General features: G+C 35.0%; 1 protein-coding gene across 2 annotated transcripts in view; it reads left to right on the forward strand.

Moving 5' to 3' along the window:
* Window positions 1-11,487, forward strand: part of ppp2r3a (protein phosphatase 2, regulatory subunit B'', alpha) — a 119,597-nt gene extending 108,110 nt beyond the window's left edge. For both annotated transcript variants that reach the window (XM_009298556.5, XM_005163406.6), the window contains 9 exons: window positions 882-956; window positions 4,819-4,905; window positions 5,016-5,172; window positions 5,327-5,375; window positions 5,474-5,563; window positions 6,694-6,869; window positions 7,711-7,829; window positions 7,940-8,046; window positions 8,180-11,487. In XM_009298556.5, the coding sequence (XP_009296831.1) occupies window positions 882-956; window positions 4,819-4,905; window positions 5,016-5,172; window positions 5,327-5,375; window positions 5,474-5,563; window positions 6,694-6,869; window positions 7,711-7,829; window positions 7,940-8,046; window positions 8,180-8,276 (957 nt within the window). In that variant the 3' untranslated portion in view covers window positions 8,277-11,487. The remainder of the gene's footprint in view (window positions 1-881; window positions 957-4,818; window positions 4,906-5,015; window positions 5,173-5,326; window positions 5,376-5,473; window positions 5,564-6,693; window positions 6,870-7,710; window positions 7,830-7,939; window positions 8,047-8,179) is intronic.
* Window positions 11,488-12,471: the final 984 nt, after the last annotated feature.

Below are 12,471 nucleotides of genomic sequence, written 5' to 3' on the forward strand. Positions count from 1 at the left end.
GCCCTTCCAGCCGCAACCCATTTCAGGGAAACATCCGCACACACATTCACACACACACTCATACACTACGGACAATTTAGCCTACCTAATTCACCTGTACCACATGTACCACATGTCCCACTGTGGGGGAAACCGGAGCACCCGGAGGAAACCCACGCAAATGCAGGGAGAACATACAAACTCCACACAGAAACGTCAACCGAGGCTCGAACCAGTGACCCAGCGACCTTCTTGCCTGTATTATATTATATTATATTATATTATATTATATTATATTATATTATATTATATTATATTATATTATATTATATTATATTATATTATATTATATTATAGGCGAGGCAGTGGTGCAGTAGGTAGTGCTGTCGCCTCACAGCAAGAAGGTCGCTAGGTCACTGGTTCAGACCTCGGCTCAGTTGGCGTTTCTGTGTGGAGTTAGTATTTTCTCCCTGCCTTCGCTCCGGTTTCCCCCAAAGTCCAAAGACATGCGGTACAGGTAAATTGGGTAGGCTAAATTGTCCGTAGTGTATGAGTGTGTGTGTGTGAATGTGTGTGTGGATGTTTCCCAGAGATGGGTTACGGCTGGAAGGGCATCTGCTGTGAAAAAAACTTGCTGGATAAGTTGGCGGTTCATTCCGCTGTGGCGTCCCTGGATTAATAAAGGGACTAAGCCAACAAGAAAATGAACGAATGAATATATTATATTATATTATATTATATTATATTATATTATATTATATTATATTATATTATATTATATTATATTATATTATATTATATTATATTATATTATATACATTTATTGTTTATATAACATTTACTGTTATGTTTGGACGTTCACAGTTATGCTTCTGGAATTTCATTTATTTTTTTGTGATCAGGACATTGTGGATACTCATCCTGGGCTGACTTTTTTAAAAGATGCTCCTGAATTCCATTCCCGGTACATCACAACAGTAAGTAACTTTATCAAGTGCTAAGTGGAACAGTTAGGACACTTCTCATGGGGATACGATTACTGAAGTTGTGATTTAGTTGTCATTAGATGCTACATTTTATTTTAAACTACATCCCATAACATTATAGCATAGGAAGCATTTTATTTTTGTTTTGTTTTGTGTGTGTGTGTTTGTGTGTGTGTGTGCATTGTAATCCAAAAGGTGATTTGCAGCATTACAGACTTTGATTTAAAGCAAAATTAGACAAAAGTGAACAAGATCAGGAACTTAAGGGCTTCAATAAGCACTGTAGAAAAAACAAAGTTGACTCACCTTAAAATTTTAAGGCAACAAACTTCAGGACATTTTTGAGTTGACTCAAAAAATTTTTTAAACCCAATTACTGCACTTGACTCGATTTAAGTTGAATAAACTCAAAAATGTTCGGAAGTTCGTTACCTCAAAATTTAAAGTTGAACCAACTTTAATCCCATAAAGCGTTGTGAATAACAATGTTTATTAGGAACAAAAGGAGATACGGCACTATAAGAGGCATTGTTCCCCAAAAAATTTAATCTCTATCATCATTTCCTCATCCTTGTTCTAAACCTTTTTGAGACCCCTTCTTCAGTTAAACACAAATGAAGATAGTTTGAGCTGACACCTATTATCCTTCAAAGTCATTGTTTTCCTAGTATATAAGTTAGTGGGTAGGAAACCACCATCATTCTTCAAATTATCTTTTTTTTGTCATTATCAGAAGAAAGAAATGCATAAAGGTTTAAAACCACATGTAGGAGAGTAAATGATTGGGTCATTTCCATTTTTGGGTGAACTGTCCCTGTAATAGTAAGTGTTATTTATATCTGTATTTACTATTGTTCTATATTTCAAATTATGAATTTTCAAAACAGAAACATTTAGTTACTGAGAGCATTATATGAAAAATCAGTGCTTCTGTGGAGAGAAAATTCAGAAGAGACTTGCGTTTTGCTTGCTTGCGTCAACAGGTGCATGACTTTTCTATGTCATGGCTTGATCATCTTACCTGCATCTGTAGCATTGCTGGAATACTTTTGGTTTTGAATTTGAAAGCCTCGTTAGCTTACTAAAGTGTTTACAGTTAATCAGATCTGGCTATCTGAGCCGGTGGAGCGTCCAAACAGTGAGATGTGGAGCCCAGTGCGCCTGTCTGTCTGTGTGCGGAACAGCTGCAACACGTGCTGCCGAGGGGCTGGGAAGGGTAATGGCGTCAAAGTGGCCTGACATCACGGAAACACGGATGCCACTAACAGGCCGCTGACCCTGGTCTTGCACAAACCCATATTTAGACAGTTCCTTGCACTGGCGCACTGGCTGACACACCCCGGTACCAATCTCTCTTAGGAGGACTGATCTACCAGGAAATGCATGCTAATCCACACTGATGTCATTGTTGCTCTTATTTGAGGCCTTTGTCACCCCAGGGCTATAGATATAACTCAGTACAACCAATCACTGGATGACTGTACCTTCAGAATCAAGCGCTGTATAGAGCAACGCTTTTGATTCAATTTCTTAATTGTTGTTCTGTTCCTCATACTTCTGAAGTTTGAAATATAGAGTCATTTGTTATCAAATCAACCACATTTCATGAAGTATTTATTGTCATGCTTTTGTATAAAAACCACCAAATATAAATGTGGATGACAGGCAAATTAGTATCTTGAATGTATATTTACTGAGTACATCAATGAATAGATTGGTAAATCTATTAGTAAAATAAATAAACGTTAGCAGCCTTTGTGGCATTACAGTATATGCTAAATGTTGTTCCAAAAGTTTTTATAATATTAATATAATATGCAGTTGAAATCATAATTATTAGCCCCCCTTTTAATTGTTTTATTTCTTTTTTAAATATTTCCCAAATGATGCATAACAAAGCAAGGACATTTTGACAGTATTTCCGATAATAATTTTTCTTCTGGAGAAAGTCTTATTTGTTTTATTTTGACTAGAATAAAAGAAGTTTTACATTTTTTAAATGACATTTTAAGGTCAATATTATTAGCCCCCTAAGGCCTTTTCCATAGTCTACAGAGCAAACCATCATTATAAAAAATATAGTATCATTAGATTGTTAGAAACAAATATATATTAAAGTATTATATACTGTCATCATGGCAAAGATTAAAGAAATCAGTGATTAGAAAGCAGTTATTAAAACTTTTAAACCCCTTAACTTTTTTCAAGTTTAGAAATGTATTTAAAAAAACTATCCATTAAACAGAAATTAGGGAAAAATAAACAGGGGGGGCTAATAATTCAGTATTCTCATTTTTAAAAGCACTATACCGGTTATTTCTAGAGATTATAGGGATTTCAGTGTCTTGTCAAGTCATGTTTTTTTTTTTTACTTTTTTTTTTTCAACAAAAGTCATGCAGGTTTGAAACAGCATCAAAAGGCATTTTCATGTTTGAGTGAAATTATTTTTTCTAGTATATAACAGTTAGCTATCAGCTTAATCAAGACATCCAGATGCACTTGTTTTTACAGTATGAGCACAAGGTTTGATATTGAGATTTGATAGATTTTTAAATTAAAATAACATTTACGTTCTGTAACCATAATTATTGTGCAGTTGTGTGTCAAGTCAGATTTTATGATTTATTAAAGTGCAAGCAATTTTTTAGTTTTAACCAGACACACACACACACACACTTACAGGCACTGGATAATTTACAATATTATCATATGTGTAGGATTAATATCATTTTAACCCTTAAAAATAGAGTTTGTTTACATAATTCCACTGCTATTTTTTCTGTGGATTTATTTAATTCTTATTTTTTATGTACTAAAGCCAATAATTTATTTATTTTTTGATAAACTTTGATATGCATGTTTGCATTTCCTATGCAATCATTTTTGTAACTTAAGTAAAATATATTTATGAAAGAAATGAGGGTATATTGTTGAAAGGTTTAATAAAAACACACCTCACTTTGTTGCCAATTTAAAATGAAAATGAAATAAAACAGAAGCCACCATGTTTCTAGTCCACTGAATGCATACACACACTCTAGGGCTATTGGAGAGATATAACATTATAATATTTTGTTATTGTGCAATATATATTTTTGTATGAATACAATTTCACCAGATTGATTGGGATTGTTCTGTATTGGAGAGCAGCTGCATATAATCTAATAAACAATCTACAAGCTCGGGTCAATACAATAAAGAAAAACATACAATTCAATTAAACAGTGTTTTATTGCTTTACTAGTGTAACAGTATACAGGTACAGTAATCCAGTTCTAAAAATAAAGTTCATTCAATAAAATGAATCGATTTTAAAGTTACAAATGGAACAATTTCTTGTTCCAATGCCTGAATGCTTTTAAAATCATAAACTCCTCAAAAACACATGCAAATGTTCAATTATAACACAAAGTCAACATTGCATATCCTGTGATGCGACTATTGCGAATGAACACATTGCGATATCGATTCTGAAACAATATATTGTGCAGCCCTAACACACTCTGAAACTTTGTATCAAATGCAGTTTCAACAAACTGATAGCCTCATTTCTCAGTGGCCGGTACAGTTGTCTTAGACCAGATACCATTTGATGTTATTGCTTCCGGATCTTGTTTAATCATCCAGGCTTCATGCAATTGTGCACCATGGTCAATATGGTGTAGAATGTGCAGAGAACTTTAAAGACTTTTCAGGTTTACATCCAAAGTAGTCAGTTCTGATTATCGATTGCTCTAAGATGAAGTGTTTCCAAACACATTGCAATTCCATTTCATGTCAGTGTTTTAGAGATGAAGTGAGCACTTGAGTCTAGCTTAAGTTTTGATAAAACATCCTCTCTCTGTCTTCCAGGTGATTCAGAGAATATTTTACACAGTCAATCGCTCCTGGACAGGCAAGATCAACATGACAGAGCTCAGGAGAAGCAACTTCCTCCAGGTAAACACTGTTAAATGCCATCATAACTCTAGGCTCTTCAGTGCATTCTGTTCAATTTCCGAAACTTGAAGGGACTGTTTAATCAGAAGCCACTCTTACCATCTCACCAGACGCTCGCCTTGCTGGAAGAAGAGGACGACATCAATCAGATCACAGATTATTTCTCTTATGAGCACTTCTATGTTATTTACTGTAAGTTCTGGGAGCTTGACAGTGACCATGACCTCTTCATTGACCCCAAGGACCTGGCCAGGTACAATGACCATGGTAAGTACACAGTAAATCCATTCGAAACAAGTCTCATTTATTAAACTTTATCATTGTTTTAGCGAATATTCACACAATAGTTAAGTTTGTTGGTAAACTATGCCTTTCATTAGCCTACTTTTGATGTGTGTCTGCTCTGTTCTTCTTTGCAAAGCTTCATCAAGCAGAATCATTGAGAGGCTGTTTTCAGGAGCTGTCACAAGGTAGGAGCTGCTGTGGAGAACAAAGGTCATTTCTGAGATTTTGACTTTTGAGTGTTTTATAAGTGGCTTAAGACCTGTTTTTTTTTTTTTCTTCTAAGGGGAAACTCAGTGCAGAGAGAGGGGAGAATGAGCTATGCAGAGTTTGTTTGGTTCCTCATTTCAGAGGAGGACAAAAAGAACCCCACAAGGTAAAAAGGCAGATGCAAATGCTGCTGTCACCAAGTTTTACTTTAGATCAGCTTTGAGAACCTATGCTGTTACAGGTTAAGGTAATTAACATAAATCCCAAAATAAAAAAACTCATTGTTTAAACTGTTATTTTAGCTTATTTTATCTTTGAGTGGTATTGACGGTGGTATAGAATTTTCATTTTAAAGTTGTGTTTTTGTTAATGTATTAAGTTTTTATATGTATGTAGCATTAATTCATGTTTACCTTAATATTTATTTTTTTGTTTAGGTATTTGAGTTTTAAGTCACTACATTAAGAAAAATTACAAAAAGGTTTTGCTATCTTAAAATTAATAATTGCTTTGGAAACAATCAAATAAATAAGATTCAAAATTAGAATAAAATGTAATTAAAAATAAATCTTGATAGGTTTCTTTTTCAAACAAATAAAAATGAAAAAAAGCTCACAAACATGCTGAAACCATGAAAATAAAGTAATAAAAAAAAATTAAGTATTATAATATATAAAATTACTAACTTGATTGAGGACATTAGTCTTTCAAAGAATGTGTTATGATTGGTTAAGTGAATAAATATTAGATTAATTATAAATTAATTAACCAGTCTCCATTGTAACAATAATACATTGTACTTACATATTTTTATTCATTCATTCATTTTCTTTTGGGCTTAGTCCCTTTATTAGTTTCGGGTCACCACAGCAGAATGAACAAGTATATGTTTTATGCAGCGGATGCCCTTCCAGCTGCAACCCATCACCTATCACTGGGAAACAGCCATACACACTCAATCACACATATACACTACGGCCCATTTACACAATTCACCTGTACCGCATGTCTTTGGACTTGTGGGGGAAACTGGAGCATCCAGAGAAAACCCACGCAAACATGGGGAGAACATGCAAACACCACACAGAAATGCCAGCTGACCTAGCCGAAGCTCAACCTTTTTGCTGTGAGGTGAATGTGCTACCCATTGCGCCACCGCATCGCCTTAGCATATTTATATGTTATGAGATAGTATCAAACAGAGTAGTGTGAATGCGAGATTCATAACTAGAAACATTTTAGATGTGGATCTTCACTTCTTTACTGTATGCTATATATTTTTGTCTTCCTGTTCAGTATAGAGTACTGGTTCCGCTGTATGGATATGGATGGAGATGGTGTTCTGTCCATGTTTGAACTGGAGTATTTGTACGAGGAGCAGTGTGAACGCATGGAGGGGATGGGCATTGAACCACTGCCTTTCCAGGACCTCCTGTGCCAGATGCTGGACTTAGTCAAACCAGAATGTCCAAGTAAAGAACGCGTTTTAAGTTTGACATTTTATCTAAAATATTTAATCAAAACAAAAAGATGTGAGGTTTTTATCACACACATCTGATTCCATTATTTCTTCCTAATGTCTGTTTACACCAAGGATGGTAACTCTAATGATTAAGATGATTAGGCAGTACAGTGTCTAAAATATTTTAATTATATTGTGAAATATCTGCTATTCCGATTCTCAAATATATAAAAGAACATAGATTTTAAACAGGATAATAATGGTCATATTGTTTGATGTAATGGGTGATGTATGTTAGAGATTTTGAGCCACTGCATATATAACATGTTAATTAATCAACTTTTTCATGAAATACATGAAGTCGCTGTTTAACTGAGTGATTTATGAGAAATAATGTGAACATTTTTCTGTGGCACAATGTGAACCATCAGGGAAAAACAGATTTGAAAGTAGCAACTGATTATGTGACCTACTGAAAGTTCTAATCACACCAGTGTGATCGTACACTTCAGGGACAAGCCAAGACTGATCACACTGGTATGATCATATCTGTGAAAGTGGAAGACAATCAATTAGAATAAACAGAATATCAACAAATGGCGAGGACACTGATATAGCATAATATCATTATAGTCATCATTTTTGGTGTGAATAAGCCTTTATTTCTTTTCATATCAGTTAAATGCTCACAAGAGAAAAAATGTGTAGGTACTACACATTTACTGAAATGTTTTGAATAAAAATGTGACATGCTGATAAATTGTTTACTTTGAATACTCTGAAATCTGCTTTGACTAAAAAGTAAATGAACGCATATGCAATTGTAAAGAACCGGTGACATATCTTGGCAGGTAAAATTACTCTTCGAGATCTGAAGCGCTGCAGGATGGCACACATTTTCTACGACACATTCTTCAATCTGGAGAAGTACCTGGACCATGAGCAAAGAGATCCCTTTGCAGTGCAGAAGGTACGAGTTTCCTGGGTTGCATCTATATCTAGATCCACTGTGCTGAATGTCATCTATGTTTGCACTCTGTGAGTGTGTTCAGTAATTGTAAGTGTGTGTGTGCGAATCAGGATTTGGATAGTGACGGTCCAGAGCCCTCAGACTGGGACAAGTATGCCTCTGAAGAGTATGAGATTCTTGTGGCAGAGGAGACAGCCAACGAACAGCTACGCGAGGGGTGAGTCAATGCGCTCTGTAATGGAATGAATTTGCTACAGACTTCACAACATTGCACAGCGCTGAGATACGGTCTATATGTGGCTGAATTTCATACGGTGGGAAGCGTAACTGTTGCGTGCTTGCTTTTGCAGGTCTTTCGATGACGATTACGAGTCCGATGAGCTCACAGTCTCCTCAGACATTGGAAATAAAATGGATAAGCTGGTCATATCTGATTTATCGGCATAATCTGCCGTTTTTTTGTCTACACACAGTGATGTTGAATGGAGAACCACCACGCCATATTTTCCCCTCACGTGTCAAAAAGGGAAAAAAGGAGAAAGTTTTTCTACGTTTCATTAAGGACAATTGTGTGTGTGTGCATGTGTGCAATAGAACTAATTCTAAAACCAAAAGGTTTCAGACACCCACAAAAAAGGCTTTATGTGCAATATGTCTTAACATGTATATGTAAACTCATTTTGTTTCACTCTCTTACTGATATCACATCCACTTTACCCTGAAACAAAACTGCCGGCTGGTTCCATCCACCCTTCACAAAGACTTTGATGTGAAAAAAGGACTTTTTAGTAATTTTAGAATGAGTTTTAGAATGTGTTTTAATGTGAGTGGAACTATATGTAATGCTGCCATATATTTTTAAAGGGTGGGGAGGGAAAACATACAGAGACTTTATAGTTGTGTGGCACGTAACTCACAAAAAAAAAACTATATCAGTCATGAGATTAGCACATGTCCTGTGCTATGCTGTGTTGCACATTTATGTTTAAAAGGGTTGTTCACACAAAAGAGAAAATTGACTCACCCTAAATTTGTTTCAAATCTATATGAGTGTCTTTCTTTTGTTGAGCACAAGAAGCTGTGTTGAAGAATATAGCCTTTGACTTTCAAAACTATGTCAGTTGATTTACAACCTGCATTCTACCAAACATCTTCTGTGTTCAACAGAAACAAAGAAATTCATATTAGTTTTGTAACAAGTGGATAACGATTTCATTTTTTTTTTTTTTTTGGTGAGCTATCCCTTTAAGGGACGTGGCAAATATGTTCCTCCCAGTGGTCACTGATGGTATTGCATGTTGTTGCTTAAAGAAGAGACAGAAAGTTGTGACTTTTTTGAGTGTTTGAACTTAACTACAGACATCAAACCTCTATTTATTTCCAGATAAACTGACCAGGACAATCTTAGACTTGAAAGTGCTTTTTTTTTTTTTTTTTTAGGGAAATGTCCTTTCTTAGCTATATAATACGTTTTTATCTGGGGACGAAATGGTCACATCTTTTTCAAGGAATGTTGAGATAAAAATAATAATAATAATTTATATTATATATATTCATGCTTTTCATCCTCAGTGTACAGAAACAATATATATGTATTTAATTTCACCTGTAATCATATAGAGAGAGCAATAAATCACTGTTTATTTGACTTGACCATAGTTAAAGACATGGTTCTCCTTAAAATGAAAATTGAATGATTGTTAAGCCATATAAGATGTCTGTGACTTGATTGTCTTCACCCAGTAGGCACAGGTTGTCAATATGATGTCAGATTGACGTTGTACCCCATTGTTGTGGGGGCGTTACATTTTGTTTGGAAATAAAAATCAGGTTGACGTCAGAACCCAACGTCAGGCTGACATTAATGTGTAACGTACAGCCTAAAATTAACCAAAAATCAACGTCTAATGATGTTACACCTAGACGTGATCAAACGTGACGTGACAGATCTAATGATGTTACAGCTATGACGTCAATCAGATGTTAGCTTTTGGTTGCCATACCTAATGAATAAATGTCAGTATTTGATGTCAACATGTTATTGGTTTAAGATGTTCAAGTTGGATTTTGGTCAATTTCCAACACAACCTAAAATCAACAAAATATCAACATCATTTGACGTAGATATTGGACATCAAAGTTACGTCCTTAGACGCTGACTAGACATTGAATTTTGGTCACCTGACATCACAACCTAAATCTAACCTTATGTTAATGTCTTATGATGTTGTGTGCCTGCTGGGCAGTGTAGAACATTTCAAGTTTTCAACTTGAATGAAGATCCTTGGTGATTCACATAATGCATCTATTTTCACTTTATAAGAGACCAAGTGTATCAAGCAAAAGCCATGGGTATTTATTTTTATTTTGCTTATAAATGTTTTTAAATCTCCCATAAGCCAGGTATTTTTTTAATCACCAAGGAAAATCTTCTTTAATGTTCCAAAGCTGCAAAAGAAAATCTCAGAATAATGATCCGAGGTAGAGTAAATTAACAGCAAATCTTCATTTGTAGGTGAACTATCCCTTTAACCCCTTGGTTGACCAGTCAATCAAACCACCTAAATTCAATCCATATGGATTTGAGCTCTCTTCTGCTGTTTTCACATTCAACATGAAACATCTAACAAATTGTAATTGCAAAAATACTGGCCTTTCATTAGTCGGTCAGACAGGTAGTCCTGCTCCCAATCTCACGCCATTGGATTAAAAGCACCACAAAGCCACAATGTTTACATGGAACTCAATCTATGCTTGCTTATAGTTCTCTGCACGTTAAGCTGGATCGTAGAAGTGTCTTTCAATGTGCTCGATGGCCAAACCTCCCTCCACCCCATCACACTCTTTGGTTTATGTAATTAGTGTAATATATTTATATATGTGAAGTGGTTTTGTTTGTTTTTGTTTGGCCAGCCATTTTCATGGGTTTACTAGTAGCTTTTTTCTTGTACTGTAGTGTAGCTCTCTTTTTTTTTTTTCGACATTTAGGACATTTATTTTATATAGCCACTGTAAATGTCTTTGTATTTTATTTTGCCATACGATTGACTCTGCCACTGAGTGGTAGGGGACATTTAAATTATGATATATCTATAACTGCCAGTGTTATATTATGTGCATTAAGCTGACTGGGCAGGGGCTTTATGAAGGAATTCATTAAGAATTCGCTGACCGGAGACAATCAACTGGACATGTTTCTGCGATTAATGACTTGCAAGTAGCACTTCTTATAAAAAAAGAAAAAAAAAGAAACAAACAGAGCAATACAACTGCTGTAGTGTGTTACACTTTTATCAGGACTATTAGATGAAAACAAGCTGAAACTAAACTTGACTAATGCTACAATCCTGGTTCATCATTTTTATCACTAGCACATTGAGCGCTATGCAAAACTGATCTTCTGGACAGCTCAGCTATTGGCAGCTACAGAAGCTGTAAACAACACAAACTTGTTAGTGTGCTACTTTTTTTTTCTTTTTATCTTTTTTTTGAGTTTTATATCTTTGGATGTTTTTCTTTTGGAACTGATATGTCTTGCTTTGAGACGGTGAAAGATGAGACTTATGATCTCTTAAGTGCTCAGATGAGATGGATCTGGTGTTCGCATGATTTTTTTTTCTTTTGGAAGATTATGAAAATAAAAAAATGTTATATAATGCAGCGGCTACAGGCTGTTTATTTGTAACTATAATAGTGATGGAGAAAAAACATGTATGTGCAAAATCCCTGACCCGAATAATGTTCCAAGTTTTTGAAAAACGTAAAAGTATGTTTTCACAGTTCTTCGGGGCTCCTATAGAAAAAAATCTGGAAAAAATCCTGATCTAAAGCTTGCAATGTTGCAAAAGATTTTAAACTTTAATTAATAAGTGCAATCCCTCTTTTTTACATGCAATCTAGGAAATATTGGCAAACAAATAATTGAATTTGATTAAAAACATTGTTAATGTGGCTTACATCTGTGTCTGGAGAAAGGTGATGCCATGCTGCTTTTCAGTGTAGTGGAGGTTTTTTTTTTAGTTACAACATGCCGAGCCTTCTACCGCCATTTAATTGGATGAAAGTTGTCCGCTCCCATGGACCGCAGGCTTTACATTAGATGAAATGCTCAGGAACCACAAAAAACATGCGCTGGCATATGATGTCCATTGTTATAGACACAAGGTCCGAAGAGGTTAATTTTAAGAATAGTTCACCCAAAAAATCTAAATGATCCTCAAGTAAAAAATTATTTCCTAATCATCCTACACAATCTAAGTTGTTTTCAAGAGACTTGTTATGCAAAAATTGCTTTTATAAGGGGTTTTAACACAGTTGTATGGCAACAATGTGTGAATATAGCCAACTTTTAGTAGTAAGAGTATATTAATTAGATTTTTTTTAATCACACTTCTGCAGTAGTTAGTTGGATTAGTCTGCAGAAACTACGGTGGCTAAGAGAGTGTTACGCGCTGCAATTTAAGAAAATGCATGCATATACAAAAAACACCAGCAAATAAAGAGACGATTTTCATCAATTTGACAGCACATGTGTTCCAAATTGGTCACAACACAAACAACTAAAGAAACACGCTGCAAATCAGTCAAAACACTTGCAAATATCCACGTAACACAACGGAGATGTTTCTATGGGACCAAAACC

The sequence above is a fragment of the Danio rerio genome, chromosome 2, assembly GCF_049306965.1.
Source record: "Danio rerio strain Tuebingen ecotype United States chromosome 2, GRCz12tu, whole genome shotgun sequence".
Taxonomy (NCBI): Eukaryota; Metazoa; Chordata; class Actinopteri; order Cypriniformes; family Danionidae; genus Danio; species Danio rerio.